Source organism: Paramisgurnus dabryanus, chromosome 14, assembly GCF_030506205.2.
Source record: "Paramisgurnus dabryanus chromosome 14, PD_genome_1.1, whole genome shotgun sequence".
Classification (NCBI taxonomy): domain Eukaryota; kingdom Metazoa; phylum Chordata; class Actinopteri; order Cypriniformes; family Cobitidae; genus Paramisgurnus; species Paramisgurnus dabryanus.
Window position 1 is genome coordinate 21,153,899 of NC_133350.1, and position 19,003 is coordinate 21,172,901.

The window sequence follows — 19,003 nt, forward strand, 5'->3', positions numbered from 1 at the left end:
ATTTGCAAAACTTTCAATAAGATACATGCACCTTTATGTTTTGTTACAGTAAAGTCTTTTAGGCCCCCATGGTGCTTGTACACCCCCTATGTTTCCTTACCTTCTTAACCGTTGGATCTACAGGCTGAAGACACTCTGGTGAGTTGTTGCGAGAATTGTTGACCAATGGCGAGACTGGGTGAAAGGTCAGGCAGGACTTTGGCTGAAGTAACTTCATGGCTTCCAAAGATTTTACTTCTCCAAAGTCCAACCACCGTCTTACTTCATCTTCTCCATCGAGGACAGCAGGCATCCTGTGAGATAACACCAGAGTGACTCACAGTGGACTTTGACTCACTATATGAGAACTTGATTATTCATCATATTTGTGTACTTAACCTGTCGTGGATGCTTTGAATATCTGGTGAGGCATCTACAGTAATAACTGTGTATGTGTAAAGAGCCTCCCCACCACCAGGAGGGGTCCAACAGTCAAAGAGTCCGGCTATCGTCAGTAGACGCCACCCTGTCCAATCGCTACTTTCTTCATTACTCTGTGCAATACATGAAGGAAAAGATTAGCAAGACTGGGATGACTAAACAAATAGTCTTTTTAGGTAAAACTAAGTGTAAATGTGGGTAGACCTCTAGACTTTGAGAACTTTTCTCCTCCTTTATGCTTTGTTGAATGGGCACCTGTCCTCCTTGGCTTTGTGGGAAATAAATAAAAAAAGGCTGTTTCTCTTTTTCCTGTCGCCGCCATTCGTAGAAGCCATCAGCTAGAATAACACAGCGCTGGCCTTTCAGAAAAGGATCCTGTGTGAACAGATGCCTTTGAGCAGTATGGCCACATTCAGGACAACCACATATACAAATAAGGCACGAAAGCACAGCCAACAGGACTCACAAAGAGGGATGCACACCAATCTTTTGGCCCCATACCAACTTTAGACATTGACTATTTGTCACTTGCTTACTCTTGTCATTAAACTAGATCATGTTAGGTACATATGTACCTTATATGACTTCTTTTCCAGAAGACTCTCACTGCGGCAGTTAGAGGTGCTGTACTGCATTTTACTAGGGTCATTTTCCCTGAACCAAGCAGGGACGAGACCCCAGCGCATAGCCGCCAGCACACATTCATCTACAGGAGCGTCCTGTGGAAAATGAATTCATTAAATGTCTGTCAAGCTGACGTATGTTGTGGAAATGTTTTGACTAGAAAACATCACGTGCCTTGTTGAAGTGTTTGTTGGACAGCAGGACAGGACTAAAGGACTGGGGACTCTTGTTGTACGACGGTCTGTATTTGTCACAGTCTCCATCCTTCCACCGGGGTCGGCGTCGCTCTCCTCCCCGGTCCCGATACCGAGACGCGCGACTAAGCTCTTCCGGCGCGAGCGTGCACGCTGTTCTCCCACACATTCCCGCGCTCTAAAACTGCGTGGCGTCAAGATCAACTTGTAACTTTACGCACGAAAACCGTTAAAAATAAGCAGGCGTTTTGAATTGACGGTGTCCTTCCTGTTTTTTCTTCAGTGTCTTTTACTGCAATAACAGCTAACTAAACGCTGACTAGTTTTACCTCAGATGAACAGTTAACTTACATTATAAACTTAACCACTCAAACTTTTACCTCAAAATTCAAAGCTATTTCAAAGGTGGAGCGATAGCGACACTGCTGTTTGATCACAACGGTTTCTCCTCACAGACTCGACCAGTTACAAAGATAAATAGTTAATAAAAATAGATGATGATAAATATATAATGCAAACTAAACATAAGCCTAAAGTTACAAGTCCTTTTACCTACTGAGCTTTTGTTGTTATGAAGATGAACAGAGCAGAGAAACAACGTTGTTGAGATTCACCGTTGATCAAGTAGTAGCGTCACGTGTAAACATATAACAGCGCCCTCTACCGCTATAACCTTTCACAACAAGTTAAATCAATCTGATTTTGGACTGCCGGTGAGTACAATAAATAGTAAATTATAATGCAATCTGATGCTTTTATTTTCACATATGCATGCAACAGCAATGTCAAGGATTAGAGGGTTACAAAAAATTAAGAAACAAACCACTGTACTCACTGTAGAATCACAATTACAAAATATGCGTAGTTTTTATTAACAAACGTTGACTTTCCATGCACACTACTACGCTTGTGTCTTTAACCATATAAAACCCCAAAACAATGCCACTGATCTATTGAACTAAATAATGTAAAAAAAAAATTATAATAGCTTTAATGTCTTTTATGGTAATAGCATTGGAAACTGTACAGAAATCAGTCAAAGGTCCTATAGTTCTGGCATTATTGATCATCAGTGGCACTTTAAACCTTTAGTGTCAAATATCTTTATTTACCAGACATTGTCATGGTTAGATCAAGGGCATTCAAAATATATGAATATTTCATCAAAATATGTTGCCCACGGTGAATCCTTTAACCATCTCTCACAGTTAAGCCTGGATTCAAAACTGTTTTAAATTGTCAGTATAGCCTGTCCAAAGCAAACAATATTCATATAAAACACATCACAGAATAGCTGCCGGTCGTATTCATCCATCTAAGAGTTTGAGAATACTTTCTCTCTCTTTCAAAGCTTTCCAGGCCTGATCTTTCTCTTTTTTTGTCGGTGTGCGTTTCTTTTGCCTGGCTGCCATGATGCGACGGAAGGCCTCCATAACCTCATTATCGGCCACTCGAACACGCTGACGAAGCTCTTGTTTTCTCATCTCATCCCGTGCCAACCTACGTGAACAGCAAAGTGAATGGTCAATATCAAGCGTCAATCCTGACATATGGTATGACGCAGGAACGTCAAAAAATATATATACAAAGTTCTAAAAGATATCATCTAACTACTACAACTATAAAAAAGAAATCTTATGTCAAAGTACTCCCTCTAACACTCGAAAGTGGCTTCTTTTCAAGCATTACATTTCATCTCATGTTTGGATCTGGATTTTTGCATGAGACTCACTTGAGGAGCTCCTGCTTGCGTGCACGGTTGTGAGCGGTCAGCGCTTTGAGTTCGGCCTGTCTTTTCTGAAGTTCAGCCAGTACCTCGTCTTCAGACTCACCGCCGCCACCCTGCCTCTCATCAGAGTCCAGTAAGCCCTGAGCCACTAGCTCTTCTCTTATACGAGCCTCCAGAGAGCGAGTGTGAGGTACACTATAAAAGAGGACAACAAAACATGAGAAAATTAACATGAAATCAAAACTGACATTTCCATGCATAATTTTTTTTCGTTAACATTCCAATTTTGTTGCATTACTCCACAGAGAACATGGATTTGTCTTTGAATTGATTACCTAAAGGCTTTTCCTTGGCTACGAGGTGATGTTCCAGCTCCATCATCCTTTCCTGGTATGTCAGGAATGGGGGAATCCTCCATAGGGGATATAATATTTTCCTACATGCAATAAAAGTGATAAAATATGTGATAAAAAAAAACTTTATTATGGTGATGCATTTTATTTATTTTTATGCATATAAAAATGCACTTTCAATGACACTGGCAAGATAAAAAAACGAATCCTTTGCTGTGTATACTTCGTTTGATCTGATGAGACTAGTTCCAGTGCACTTATGTATTGCTGTTCTTGTGTTGCTTTAATTGCTTCTATTGTTTACCTTATTTGTTAGTCGCTTTGGACAAAAGTGTCTGCTAAATGACTAAATGTAAATCAAGCGTTACACAGTGTCCTATCTACAAGCCTAATCCCACGACACGCCATAAAAGTTATCTTTTCCTTGTTAATTAAAGTTTTTGTACTAACATGCCAGGATGTGATGCTGCAATGAGCAACAATGAATTCTATTACTGTGATGTCGTGGCCGATAACTCCGCCCACACATAGATCTCATTCAATGAAAGTTCTGCGCATGAATATTAATCATCAAACATGGACAATGAAAGACTGATTAGACGTTTAAAAGTAGAAATATATAATAAATCCCTCAAGTTGCACAAGGAAAGCCATTAAAAGCAAAGGGATGTGTCTCTGAATGTGTGTGTGCTCCTCAGCTGCAGTGCAAGAGGGCACACAAACAGAAAAAAACTGTTCTGATTTGCTGTGTTCTGTGATTGAATGCATTGTGGCACGTAACTTTTTTGCATTCAGTATGGCCAGACAAATTGCGTATCGCTGGAATCATATCGGGTCATGTCTAGTTAGGACATGGTGTTAGAAATGAAACGGGTAAACTTTAGACAAACAAGCTGTTCAAATCATTACAAAAAAGTTATACAAAACCTTTAAAGAGCACCTATTTTATAGCTAAACCGTTATTTTGTGTATTTCATATAATACAATCAATGTGTTCACATGGTTTATTGTTAAAAAACACATTTTCCCCATACCATACATTTTTGTAGCTCTAGATTTTACTTTCTTCCTGAAACGCACAGATTTTAGAAGCTCTGTGTCCCCGAATGGCCAGCTAATCTGTACGTTGTGATTGGTCTGAATACCTCTGACGTCAGCCGGAAATGTGACGCTCCTTACCATGTTTGAAAGATTCGATTGCTAACAAGAGTTAACTAACAGGCTGAGTCCGAAGCGGGAGTAATTATGATAATGTCGGTCTTGTCTACATCACCAATCCCAGGAAGTAAACTGTTGCCTACAATCCGTGTGTTTGTTGTAGTCCAAGAAAAGAGATTTATGTTGGAGATGATAACTTGCGTCATCGTTTACTTTGGGGTTTGTACCTTTTGCATATTGTTAACATGTACTAATACCTAGTACCTACGCAGCAAAGGAAATATAAAATTGTGAATCGGACCATCGGTGCTCTTTAATACTGAACTTGGTTTTAATAAAGATTTTAAAATGCTGCCCTGGTAAAACCTTTAAAAATATATATTTTTTTGCCTGTCACTATAATATCCTGTTACAAAAGCTAACTATGTGTTGAACAAATAAATTCCTATTTTAATCATATTAAGAAAATGTACTGACCTCAACCAGTGCTTGTAAAAGCCGCTGAGTAAGAGGGCCGAAGGGACAGCCATCTTCTGGTAGCTCGTGCTGTGACTCTGACTTCTTCAGTAGGGCGTCTACATCTACATGTAAACCAAACATTTTTGAGGTTAAAGGGATAGTTCGGCCAAAAATGATATTAAACCCATGATTTACTCACCCCCAAGCTGTCCGAGCTGCATATGCCATCGTTTTTCAGACAAACACATTTTTGGATATTTTAGAAAATGTTTCAGATCTTTCAGTTATTTAAATGTAATGTTACGGGGTCCACGACCTTCAAGTCCAAAAAAGTGCGTCCATCCATGCTCCAGGATGATAAACAAAGGTCTTCTGAGGGTAATCCGCGCTGTGTTGTTGTAGAAATATCCATATTTAAAACTTTATTAACGTAAATAACTACCTTCCGGTAGCGCCGCCATCTTAGTTGCGTCCGCATTCAGGATGAGAGCTTACGCAGCCTACGGAGTCTACTCTGCTGCTGCTCTGTGCCCCCGCCCTCCGAATTTGTCATACGTCACTTAGAAAAGTGCGTTCACTACGCTAATACTCTCTCCTGTCCTGAATAAAGAGGAGTCTAAGATGGCGGCACTACCGGAAGGTATTTATTTACATTAATAAAATTTTAAATATGGATATTTCTACAACAACACAGTGCGGATTACCCTCAGAAAACCTTTGTTTATCATCCTGCAGCCGTTTGGATTTAATTTGTGAAGGATGGACGCACTTTTTTGGACTTGAAGGTCGTGGACCCCGTAACATTACATTTAATCAACTGAAAAATCTAAAACATTTTCTAAAATATCCAAAAATGTGTTTGTCTGAAAAACGATGAACATATGCAACTCGGACAGCTTGGGGGTGAGTAAATCATGGGTTTAATATCTTTTTTGGCCAAACTATCCCTTTAAAAACAACAAAATGAAGGTAACATCTTTACTATTACAATAGTACATCAAGAATCAACATATGTCTTGTGTCTTTCATTTGAGTTACCTTTAGCATCCAATTCAGAAAGAGGACCCATCATGCTTTTCTTCTTGTCGTTAGCTCTTGCCCCCTCTCTTTGCTCCTCTAACAGGTCCTCTTGAGCCCAGCGCTGGGAATAGTGCTTCCCCAAAGCTGGGATCTGCGAAACAGCATGAAAAACAAACTCAAAGTTACAAGTAAATAACACAAAACAGCGCAATAAAGCATATAGATCCGATTTTTACCTTATAGTACTCAGCATCATCGTCGGGTGGTTTGAGCAACTCTTCAAGAACTCGGATCTCTTCATTTGTGATGTCTGCACAGTAGGGCTCCACTGAGGCCCAGAATCTGTTTTTTAAAGAAAAATTGCATTTGAAATAATATATTGGATTAGTATGGCTATTGAGCACAACTGCAATGTAATCTGTAATTTATTCACACCTGTTTGGAGCATCATTTTTAGGATTGCGAGGTATATCTTGTGTGTCCACTTCAAATTCAAAGTCTTGGACTTTGGTCTGTATAGTATTCGATTTTGGTCTCCCTGGACCTGTCCTAGGACAATGACTTCCTTTACCATCAAGTTTCTGTTTTTTAGGCTTGGAATGGCGAGAAGAGGCTGAAAGATCTGCATCTTTCCCTAATTTCAGGAACCTCTTGTCGCCCTTTTTGTCCTGCCAGTCTGTAAGGATCTGTTTTAAAAAAGCAAAAATAAAAAACTTTAGTAATATAATATAATCGAGTTGGAGGAACAAAGGGTTTCACAAAAGAAAAATAAGACTGTCTTCACCTGTCTCTGTTCTTCCAGTGCTCTGAGGCGCCGGCTGGCAGAGGAGAGGAGCGTTTCCAGTTCAAGCTGAAGTGTGTCCAGCTCTTCAATGCCAATACCATCATCTTCAGAGCGGCTGAGCACTGCGGTATAGCGTGGACACACTTTCAAGTGGTCTACAGGTTTAAAGTCATAGTACTTCAGAGGTGGGCAGTCCTTCAGTTCACTCATCTTCTTAGTAACAGGCACCTATATCTAAAAGGAAGTCAAGGTTGTGTGAGAATAAACAAGCATGGTCTGATAAATGCCTCTCAAAAATCCTTTATTAGTACTAATAAGGATTTTATTTAAGTTTAATGTAAAATGGATGGTTTGAGATGAAAGCTATATGAATGATCTTGTACTAGGCGTTTTACACTAAAAGTGCAAGCAAACAAGACTGTATGTATTATTTATAGAGTTTTCCGTCGAAAGCTCAAAACATAGGCGTTACATTACTGCTTTATCTCTCAATCTGAACATTGTGTAATACAAACCTCCATATAAAACACTACAGTGACGTATTAAGCTAGCGGCTACATGCTAGTTAAGCTGCATGCAATACAAACGGCTACAAAATGTACTAATACAAATTGTTCGGTATTTGACAAATAAAACAGTGTCGACACCTAAACTGTATGTTTTGTGAGAAGAAGAATAAACTAAATTCATATAAGATGTTCGTTTAAAAATATCATTATTTACCTCCGTTGAAAGGGCATCCATTACTGACTAAACCATTATGGCTATGCGGGGGGGAATATCTTCCACCGATTATGCTTTATTTACAATAATGCACATTTTAGGGGGTTTATATGTTAGTAAAATATGTAGCAATACAGCATTTTATTACAAACATATTGATATCGTTTTTAAGTTATAAAATATTACGTTTTAAATAAATATTATATATACATTTATTCCCCACAACAAAGCGTAGTTGCTGATCTAGTGGTATATTCCAGACTAAAGCGCGTCCATGATTTATTGAAAAAGAAAATTAAAGATTATCTCTTTTATAAAGCCATTCCCCTTTTTAATAGTCAAAGTGAGAAAAATGTTTAATTCAGGGCAGTTAAATTTTAGATCAGCACGTATTAGCGGAAACAGACTGGACCTGCTGTGCTATTTGCCATATAAGGAAGAAAAAGCGAATCAAGGTAAGTTTGCTACTGAGCTAGACCGTAAAGATCAGAATAGATATGATGAGACCTGTGTGGTATCCTCAGTTTTCATTATTTTCCATTTCTTTTCAACAATAAATGCAATAATGTATCTTATTGTGATTTGTAAATTGTTATATAGTATTTCTACTATTTAACTTGTCAACAAACACATGGTAATTAAAATGTTTTTGCGCTTTTGGTCGTTATATTACGGCAGCGTGAGCGCGCAGTGAAGGCGTGTTCTTCATCTCTACAGGCGTGGCGTGCGGACTTCCGTCTTCCTCCACAGACCTCATATAAAATGGTAAGAGATTTATGTTTCTCCAAAGTGAATTTACTAATATATTTTATTAGTTGTAGCCTATACAACCAAATGACCCGACGAACAATTTTCCCGTAACCCATCTGCATGACATCACAGTAGCGATTTTTGCTTGTTTGATCGAGTGATGTGACTCTGTCTTGATTTGTGCTAGCTGGCTAATGTCACTGGATGAGACACAACGATTTTAAAGAATTAATGCACGTAACCTTGTTATTTATTACACCCTGGTAAACACGGTACTGTTAAACATACAAAGCCTGTAACGCTAGATGTAAATTGTTGCTCTTGCAAGTTATGTCACGAGACAGTTATTCATTTGTTTTGGTAGTGGTAGCGTTTTTGGCAGAATGTCATTGACTTTATTACATAAAATATTGATGAATATTTTATTTTACAATGAAAACTGTGTTTGGGTCTACATGCAAGTCAGAAGGCAAACAAACTTCCGTATTTGATTAACTTTATTATTTTAATGGCTAAATTCCGCGTGCGTGCGTGTGTGTGCGTGCGTGTGTGTGCGTGTGTGTGTGTGTGAGAGAGAGAGAGAGATTGAGAGAGAGATAAGAAATTATACTTCATAGTGTTTCAAAAAATTAACTTTATATTGAATTAATTTAGCCCTTGCTTCTAAAGACAGAAAGTTCTCAGATTGCATTTTATTATTATTTTATTTTTCAAAAAATCCTATAGTATTTTTACAGTCCTGTCATGATAGATGCTTTAACAGCAATTGTTTACAGTTTAGCACCTAACCGATTAACATGCATAAATATTTTTACAATATTTGCAATGACCAAATCTACTATTCCATCCATCATGTTTGTTTGTGAATATATGGCATGCAATATGTTTAGACAGCGACATTGCGACCCTACCTGAATGCGGTGCGTGCCACTCTTCAAGCAGCCCTGTGTTTGGAGAACTTCTCCTCTCAGGTGGTGGAGCGACACAATAAGCCAGAAGTAGAAGTTAGGTAAGAAAATCACCATGTTCTTCTATTTATGATTGTTTTAGATACATCTCTAATATATGTTTTAATACAGGAGCAGCAAAGAGCTTCTGTTGCAGCCGGTGGTCATCAGTCGCAATGAAAAGGAGAAAGTTCTTGTCGAGGGCTCCATAAACTCTGTAAGAGTCAGCATTGCTGTCAAACAGGTAAGAAACGTATGATGCACTCCTACAGCTCAAGGCTACTGTTATACATCCAAGTGGTTGTTTTAATCTTTCAATGATTTTTCGAAGGCTGATGAGATTGAGAAGATCCTGTGCCATAAATTTATGAGGTTCATGATGATGCGAGCAGAGAACTTCTTTATTTTGCGGAGAAAGCCTGTTGAGGTGAGATGAATGGGGCTTTGTGAAGAACAAGATGTACGTAATTTATCAAAGCAATCGTTCATGTCTTGGTTGTGGATTTATTTGTGTGGCTATTTCTTTGGAAAGAAAATACTGATTGTTTTCAAAATTGGGTACATTACAAAAGGTAATAAGTCTTAAGTGGCCGAAAAGCATAACTAAATAAAGCTATGAGTGTGAAGCACAATTGTGCTTTTCTGAATGATGTGTTTATTTTGATGTTTTCTCATTTCCTCTTATGTTTTATCAGGGCTATGACATCAGCTTCCTCATCACCAACTTCCACACAGAACAGATGTATAAACACAAGCTGGTGGACTTTGTTATTCATTTCATGGAAGAGATTGACAAGGAGATCAGCGAGATGAAGTTGTCGGTCAATGCACGAGCCAGAATAGTCGCTGAGGAATTCCTAAAGAATGTATGTTTTTCTATTTCCACCTTTTACAGTCATGTTAACAATGTGTTTTTAATGTGTCTACATTTATTTTCAGTTTTGAGGATCCATGTCGCATTCCTAATGACCATCAGAGATTGGTGTTGCTTTGGTTCTTGTGGACGAAAACATTCGAAAGTTTTGTTTAATCGCAGCAGAGCAAATGGGGATCAGTTTATTAGTTAGTGACCAATCAGCAAGAAGATCCACAGGAACAACCGAGCAATCCTGCAGCACCTGCAGTCCCCTTTGCCTTCTGTTCAAGGTGCTCCATGTGCCCATGGATATTGATAACTGTAGATTTAGTCAAGAGTTTATTAATCTCACTTTCTTTTGTGTAGAGGAGGTCAAGGCAGGTCCTTAAAAGTATTACCTGTAATTAATATTGATGGGCACGGGAATCTTGTTGATGAACTGTAGAGTATTTCTCTGTTGTCTTTTATATACGTGTACTCGCCTGTTTTCATTTTTGTTACAATTCAAAAAAAAGGAGTTAAATTCAATGTTATAGATATCATGAGGATAAAGAAGAATTGGTGTTTATATTTTGTCACAACGACTCTCCAAGATGATAAGTATATAAAAAATTGCATTAAATATAAAGCCAATAAATTCAATAAAAATATACTAAGCTTTCTGTACCTTTTGCAATTTATTTTCAAATGTAGGTGATTCTTAACTAACATCTTTGTGTGCAGAATCTTGCTGTTGTACATTATTTCTTCATATTGAACTTCTAGTCATGTGTTTGCAGTTTTTCACACTCTTGTGTACATTTTAGGCTTCATGTGGCACCGCAGTAACCGACAGGCGGATGACATCAAAATGCAGCTAAAAACAGCTAAAGTTTCGAGAAATTATACAGAGGAGTTTGATTTCAGTACTGTGATGTCATTTGCCTGTTGGTTTTTGTGGTGCTGCTTGAAGTTGAACAAGCCTATTAACTTCTGCAAACTTACTTTCTATTTTAGCACTTATGAATTTTGTATTTTAAGCAGATACGTTTAAGAAGGTCACGTTCTTTCAGATCCCATTTTTTAAACCCTAGTTAGTGTGTAATGTTGCTATAATAGCATAAATAATACCTGTAAAATTATAAAGCTCAAAGTTCACTGCCAGGGATAGATTTTCTTTAACAGAATTCGCATTTCAAAGCCTACAGTGAATGGTCGGTTTGGACTACAGTCCTCTACTTCCTGCATTAATGACGTCAGTAGAACAGTTTTTCGACTAACCTCCGCCCACAGGAATACGTCAGTCGCTAGCTAAGCTAACAACTGCATATCCGATTGGACAGTCTTATTGTCCACGTTGTGTATCACAACTGTTTAGATCGGATCTGTGCGTCCTGTAGCGTTTTGACGTTTTTCGGATTTATCTGCACTGTTTATATGATGTCGCACTGACACGACAATCTGCCTCAACATCTGATGTGTTTACATTTAACGTGAGGCGACAGCATGACGTAACCGAAAAGCTACACAAATGCAATCAGAGCGGTTGGACTGAAATGGATTTATAGAAATGCGATTTGAAATTTCAAACCACCTCTGGATGTAGCCTGAAACAGATTAGAAAAAGCTGATTTTATGTTGTTTTTGGCCATTCACACTTTCTAAATGTGATTGGATTCCAATCGGATATGCACCAAGATCTAATTTTTTACTGACAGTGTGAACAAGGTTTAAGGGTGTTTTTACATATAGTTCATTTAAAAAGAACCAAACCCAGTTCACTTAAAGTAAACCAGAAAAGGAACTGGCCGAATGTGACCTCAGTCCTGTGGTTGTTCACAATATAGTGGACTCAAAAGAAGACCCAGTTCTTTTTTTTGGTCCTCTTCAGAACTGAAACCCTATAAATAGCCAGCCATGCTTTAGTTCCTAATTAATCCATTCTCTCAAAGTTTGTTTTACTTATTAAGATAGATTCATATTATGTAAAACAGATTAAGTAAGGGATAATGTAGAGGCAGCCGGTAGTTATCGGGAAATAAGCCCCGACAGTGTGATCAGGACCCGACGCGAAGCGGAGGGTCTTGTATCACACTGAAGGGGCTTATTTCCCGATAACTACCGGCTGACTCTACATTATCCCGCTTATTACACGGCTACTTGTCACATAAGAAAAAAAACTGGACATGAATATGAATTGGAAACATTTTATTGGCATATTTGTTTTAAATTAACATTTTTATCCTTCCGCGAAACTTTGCACAGATGCATAAAATGATCGTAATACCTTTTTAAGATCCTCTGCTTCATACTTGTCTGTCTCCATTTTTTTCTCTTTTAGCCAGTCTTTGAGAAGTTTTAATGCCCATTCTGTATTTTTTTGTGTGTTGGTGGCTTCGTAGCTGTCATGCTCTATTTTGTCAAGTTCAGTCTCAGTAAGCTCTCTGTGTCTTGTCGTGGTTGTCCAGTGTTTGTCACAAGATGGCGCCAAACAAACAGTAATCTTTATTGGCGCGGAGCGATCTTACTCGTAAAAGTAGTACCGGCTATGCGTTATTATTTTGGAGCGGTTATTATTCGAAAAGAACGAACCTGCAAATGTCTCAACTGACCAATCAGAATCAAGCATTCCAGAGAGCCGTGTAATAACCATACATATGTAACATAGCTTTCATCATGCATGCAATAGAGTGTTATATAGTGTAGTCACCCTGCAAGCTTTGATCACAGCTATGTGTGTGCACATACCCAAAAGTGTGGTCACGCCTGTCATCAGTCTTCACGCCTGTGAAGGTCTGCTGTTAGTCTGCTCTCTATAGGAACAAGCAATGTAATGCCATAAAAAAACCTTGAAATTGTAATACATCTTTCAGAATAGTTGCCAGGGTGACTGAGCCCAAAGTGGCCCACCAGTGAACCAATGACTGAAGCCAGCAGAGTAGGATGCCACGTCTTGTGAGTCATACATACAAACAATAAAATTTCATGTTGGTTTACAATGCATTTTGCATTGTTATTTTTTTATATTTTAATGTTTTTCTTCAAAGGGGGTCTGTAAACAGGGCAAGGTGACTCTTAAAACTGACCCCACAGCTATTCACACTGAGGATTAATTTAAGCCCGGTGAAATGTTTTTTATGCAGGTGTTGCAGGTTGGCGGCATGTTTTTGTATTGTTCAGTGAGTTAAAAGCCACTGTGGCTGAAGATCTGTGGCCATGAAAACAATCCCACAAACAATACAGTAGCTCCAACTCTAACATCTGATTATGTGCCCAAAGTTGTTCAGCCAGTTGTAAATTGTGTTGTTTTAAAATTAAAAGATGATTAGCATATTGATTATTAAACCTACTCTTAATAATGTTCCTTATCCTAATATCCAGTTACAAAATTAGATACAAGATTTATTTAGCAAACCATTTTATTGCTTGGGACACAAGTTGATTTGCAAGCTATGTAGTGCATTGTGATATTTCCTAATGCAGGGCTGACAGAAGGGCTTAAGTGTTTGTAAGTTAATACATTATCCCATGTCATGTCAGGCATTTGAACGTCACCCATGCAATGGCAAAATCTCAAACACTCATTTTGACTCCAATACCTCGACAGATCTGTCCTCACTTGCTTTATACTGAATGAACCACATCCTTTCATCTTCACCTTCACAGTTAGGATTTTTTTCCAGCAGGCCACTGTGGTTACATCTTAACATATACTGTATCACATACCAAAATAATGAATCTTGCCTCTGGCACTGATAAAAACTAAATATAAATCATTATACTTTAAGTAAAGCTTGTCTTTCCCTTACTGTCAGAGCATCTGTGCGCGTTCGCGTTCAAAACATCTGCAACCCAAAAGTTGTATACACTTGACTGAATTGGTTTTTCAAAAAAAAAAAAAAAAAAATCGCAAATGTTATTCATAAATGCTAGAAAGAGGTTATAAAGTCGTATTAAAAAAGAAAAGACTTGAAAAGTTGGACTAAATAGGGAAGAAAAATTCAGAAGGTGCCCACTCTTTGCGGAAGTTTACCAGAAGTTACATTTGTTCCACCAAAAGCCGTTTATTTATGTTGTTTCTCCTGAAACCATCTAAAACAGGGGTGTCAAACTCAAGGCCCGCGGGCCAAATCCGGCCCGCCCCCTCATTTCATCTGGCCCGCGAGAGTTTACAAATTATGTTAATTATGTGGCCCGCGAGAGTTTAAAGATTATTTTATTGTTATTATAATTTTTTTTTGCAGGTTATTTCCTACATTTATTTTTTTAGCAGCCATCAAAACTAATTTTTGTCCCGCCAAAGTCTTTTTGTAATGTAATTACAGTGATGATTATGATTGCATGAGAAAGAACGAGCAGTGCCCCGCACGCGCACACTACTAGAGTGGGCGTGTCTGAATGCGAAGGCTGCAGCCTCCGGAGGTCGCATTTCCAGGCTGCATACGTCATCAAGACTGTCTTGTTTCAGAATATTAACAATTATAAAGTTAAATATTATTCTTTGTTTATAGTAAATAGTTGTAATATGCGTATGACTTGCGAATGTAATGGTCAGTTACCTTAAATAAACCAGGCTTGATGACGCTGCCTATGCGACCTCCGCATATGGAAACGGACAGTATCTGCTCGTTCTTTCTCTCCCTCTGTCGCGCACGCGCTCACGCGGATCCAGCAAGAAAATGTTTTCCGTCTCGTGTACAGAAATGTTTCGCGATGTCCAGCTGAGATTAGTTTACAACGCGTCTATTCCCGCTAAATACGCGAACTAATGACTCATCTGAACTGATTACTTTTAATTAACAATTGAAACTATTCATATGTAGCCTACAACACTGAACTCATTAGACGTCAGTCAATCAGACACTTAAAGCCAGGTAAAAAAAAATCACAGCTTTTTTGTAAAGAGGGCAAGAAATGACAAGTGAGAGTATGTGTGTCTAAAAAATTCATATTGTGGTGGAGTTTGTAAAACTCTTTATTAGTATCTTAAAATGCCTCTCATTTTCTGACCTGCACAATGAAGGATAACAGAACATTTTGAGTGTACTGTACTCACATACAACATGTGTTTTTGTCACCACAATTATTTTTAAAATAATCTGTAGAATAGTTGTACTCTATACACTTTGTCATTATTTCCCTTACGAAAAAGAAGTATACTTCAAGTTCATTATATTAAGTATACTTAAGTAATGTTGGAGTATAGTTTTAAGTATACTTTATGTAGTAAGTGTACTAACATTTATGTTCTAGTAGTAAACTTGTAAGTGTACTGCTTGAATACCGCTTGGGACTAAATTGGCCCACTTTTAGTATATAAAAGTATACTTCTAAGTGTACTATAAGTGTAAGAGTAGTCAACTTTAAGTGTACAACTAGTGCACAATTAGTTCTTCATTTGTACTGCAAGTGAACTCATGAGTATACTAGTAGTTTTCTAGACTTATACTTCAAGTGTACATGCAAATGTTCTGTTAGATTACTCTTAGTAAACTAGTAGGTTACTAATTTTGTGCTGCAGGTATACTTCCAAGTGTTTTTTTATATACTTTTAGTTAACTAGTAGTTTAATAGTCATATACTGAAAGTGTACATGCAAGTGTTCTGTTAGTGTACTCTTAGTAAAATAGTAGGTTACTTATTGTGTGCTGCAGGTATACTTCCAAGTGTTTTTTTAATATACTTTTAGTTAACTAGTAGTTTACTAGTCATATACTGAAAGTGTACATGCAAGTGTTCTGTTAGTGTACTCTTAGTAAACTAGTAGGTTACTTATTGTATACTGCTTGTGTAACAAAGCACTTTGACACTGAGGATCCATCTGCAGGTTTTTATTAAACACACTCATATTCCAACAGGCAAGGTTAAACAACAGCAAACACAGCAATGTAGGGCAGGCAAATCTCGTAGTCATGAAACAGGCAAAAGGGTCAGCAATGACAGCCAGTACAAATCAAGACTTTGCACTGACTGAATGTTTCCAGAGAGTTTATATAGGCTGTCCAATGTGTTTCAGGTGGCAGACCAATCAGTCCAGGCATGCGGGATTATGGGAAATGGAGTCCAGAACGAAAGTTAATATTCAGGGGGTTCAGCCATATATATAGATATATATACAACCTCAAATCAGAAACAGTTGGGACACTGTAGAAATTGTGAGTAAAACAGGAATGGAATAATTTACAAATCTCATAAACTTATATTTTATTCACAATAGAATATAAATAACATATCAAATGTTGAAAGTGAGACATTTTGAAATGTCATGCCAAATATTGGCTCAATTTGTATTTTATGAGAGCTACACATTCCCAAAAAGTTGGGACAGGTAGCAATAAGAGTATAAAAGTTAAATGTACATATAAGGAACAACTAAAGGACCAATTTGCAACTTAATTGGCAACATGATTGGGTATAAAAAGTGTAGCAGTGTCTCTCAGAAGTCAAGATGGGCAGAGATAGCCTATATTCTATTGTGAATAAAATATAAGTTTATGAGATTTGTAAATTATTCCATTCCTTTTTTACAATTTCTACAGTGTCCCACTCTAGTGTCCCATTATATATATATATATATATATATATATATATATATATATATATATATATATATATATATATATATATATATATATATATATATATATATATATATATATATATATATAATTTTAGTATTTATTATTTTTTGTTTGATTAGCTCACTGATAGCATACGAAAGATTTAGCTTCAAATTGAAAGTACAATTAAAAGGTACAAGTAAAAAAATTAATACACATTGTATTGTACTTTAAGTGCAATATATTAATATTTATAGTATGATGTTAAGTTCACTTAAAGTAAAGTTGAGTAGTAAACTACTAGTTAACTAAAAGTATAGTAAAAGAAAACTTGCAAGTATACCTGCAGCACACAATTAGTAACTTACTAGTTTACTAAGAGTACACTAACAGAACACTTGCATGTATACTTTCAGTATGAGTACACTAGTTAACTAAAAGTATAGTAAAAGAATACTTGCAAGTATACCTGCAGCACAAAATTAATAACTTACTAGTTTACTAACACTAAAGATTCTCCATAAAGATAATATACATTTGTACACTACATATACTTTCAAAATTTACTTAAATATACTGTTTCTAAAGGATGCTAAATAATGTATTTTATAAATATGCTGTCAGTGCATTATTATAATGATAACTTTAACAGATAAAGTATACCTAAAATAAACTTTAAAATAAGTTCAAATTAGTATACTTTAAAAATTGCACAGAACTTTAACTCCAAGTATATTTTTTTAAAGTATACTTTTAGAAAATATACTAAATTATAATTATTTTGAAATATGTTAAAAGTTTAATTGTAAGCAAATATGTTGTAAGCATACTTTCAATATATTCAAAGATGGTACATTTCTTTCTAAGTATATTTGTAATGTACTATTGCAAAGTTAAATATACTTGAAATACAATAAAGTATATGTATTTTTCACCAGGGCTATTCATATGGCTTTTTGCAGCTTTCTTGATGTAGCTTTCGTTGTTGCATTTTTACTTTATACTTTTAAGTATATGTCAGTAAACAAGTATAGGCCAAATACACTTAGACATTTCGGTCAGTATAGGTCAAGTATACTTTAGTACAATTTAAGTATATTTCTAAGAAGTACCTAAAGTACATTTTAGAGAAGTACATAAAAAGTAAACTGAAAGTATACTTTCTTATTTTAAGTTTAAAAGAAGAATACTTATAGCACACTTCAATAAACTTCTTTTTCGTAAGGGTTGCCCGGGCTTCTACTTTCAAAGCTAGGTATTAATTGAGTTATTAACAAAACCAATAGTAAGCAAATGCAGAGAAATTATGCAATGTACAGTAATAAAAGAGTTGATACATTCATACAGTCGTTCAAATACAACCGGCCCTTTGAGATTAACCGTAATGCTGATGTGGCCCCGGATGAAATTGAGTTTGACACCCCTGATCTAAAAGATAGTTTTAATGTTTTATTTATAGTTCCAGGTGCGTCATGCACCAATTTTTTTAAGGGGGCACAGAAATTTGTGCATACACAGACATTAAACGAAATATTACGCTTTCAGTCTTTTCCATGGCACTTGCATTTCTCTAACCATCCTTCATGGAAAACCTCCAAAATAAAAGTGTTGACTAACTTTTATATCAAATAGCCTACTTTATACATTATTGGGAGTAATGACATATTGACATCATATTTACATCTGAAACGGCACGTTTAGTTTATTTACGTTTTGTTTAATGACTTGTTTAATTGTGTCATTAAGGCATTTTGCACAACAACTATCCTATACAATTAATATAATTTTAAATCCATAAAGTATATAAACAACGAAAATGACATAGCCACATGATTGATTTTAATGTTCAATAATGATAAAAAATATGTTTACATCAAGTTATTAAAGGAACAGATTTTTGCATTAAAATTAACCTCATATGTGAGCGAGTGTGATTCCGCGCCCCCGTGAACTCTGGCGAACGTTGGTGTTGTACCAAGATGAATCTAGAAATCTCTAACTTACTAATTTAACGTTGAGACGGTCACATTTAAACCATACATTTTCTACACAGAGGAGGTTAACTACACATTACCGTACTGGGGTTTGGAAATGTTGTGAGCGTTTCTTACACGTTTTAATTTCTCAGATAGCCAAATGCAACAGCAAAGCTCGTGAGCGCGCTCAGACGCTAATGACGTCTGCGACTGCGCTGACTGTGCCGCCAGAATTAAGCAATGTAACATGATCAAAAAGGCAAAAATCTCTGAAAAGTGACAAGGATGCAGCACAGAATTGATAATATTGTGCATATTAAACAGATTAAATGACGCTTCATTTGATTTTGAGGTTGCATGTAATAAATCCATAGATCAAAAAACCGAGGGGCATGTGCCCCCTCAGTTGAATGGGCATGATGCCTCTGGTTCCCACATATCAATTTGTGTAAATTTGTAGTAATGACTTTG

General features: G+C 36.7%; 3 protein-coding genes across 6 annotated transcripts in view; 1 reads left to right on the top strand and 2 right to left on the bottom strand.

Moving 5' to 3' along the window:
- hmces (5-hydroxymethylcytosine binding, ES cell specific) overlaps window positions 1-19,003 on the bottom strand; it is a 72,332-nt gene that overhangs the window by 1,161 nt on the left and 52,168 nt on the right. The window contains exons 1-6 of one of the 3 annotated variants that reach the window (XM_065241542.2): window positions 1,791-1,897; window positions 1,219-1,422; window positions 996-1,139; window positions 625-795; window positions 379-533; window positions 101-293 (exon numbers count right to left, since the gene is read on the bottom strand). In XM_065241542.2, the coding sequence (XP_065097614.1) occupies window positions 101-293; window positions 379-533; window positions 625-795; window positions 996-1,139; window positions 1,219-1,407 (852 nt within the window). In that variant the 5' untranslated portion in view covers window positions 1,408-1,422; window positions 1,791-1,897. Of the gene's footprint in view, window positions 1-100; window positions 294-378; window positions 534-624; window positions 796-995; window positions 1,140-1,218; window positions 1,423-1,790; window positions 1,898-19,003 lie in introns of those variants that run through there. The other 2 variants (XM_065241543.1, XM_073811740.1) reach the window with 2 other exon arrangements.
- tada3l (transcriptional adaptor 3 (NGG1 homolog, yeast)-like) lies at window positions 1,979-7,848 on the bottom strand. Of its 2 annotated transcripts, none has more exons than XM_065241539.2 (9): window positions 7,465-7,848; window positions 6,742-6,975; window positions 6,393-6,643; window positions 6,194-6,299; window positions 5,976-6,108; window positions 4,956-5,059; window positions 3,303-3,403; window positions 2,971-3,162; window positions 1,979-2,738 (listed from the first exon to the last, which is right to left on the bottom strand). In XM_065241539.2, exons 2-9 carry the CDS (start codon window positions 6,949-6,951, stop codon window positions 2,546-2,548), a joined length of 1,290 nt encoding a protein of 429 aa, XP_065097611.1. In that variant the 5' UTR covers window positions 6,952-6,975; window positions 7,465-7,848; the 3' UTR covers window positions 1,979-2,545. The 2 variants fall into 2 exon arrangements, with proteins under 2 accessions (XP_065097611.1, XP_065097612.1); XM_065241540.1 differs by lacking the exon at window positions 7,465-7,848 and adding an exon at window positions 7,257-7,438.
- On the top strand, window positions 8,168-10,683 carry arpc4l (actin related protein 2/3 complex, subunit 4, like). Its single transcript, XM_065241545.1, has 6 exons — window positions 8,168-8,229; window positions 9,105-9,223; window positions 9,294-9,405; window positions 9,493-9,588; window positions 9,857-10,027; window positions 10,101-10,683. Exons 1-6 carry the CDS (start codon window positions 8,227-8,229, stop codon window positions 10,104-10,106), a joined length of 507 nt encoding a protein of 168 aa, XP_065097617.1. The 5' UTR covers window positions 8,168-8,226; the 3' UTR covers window positions 10,107-10,683.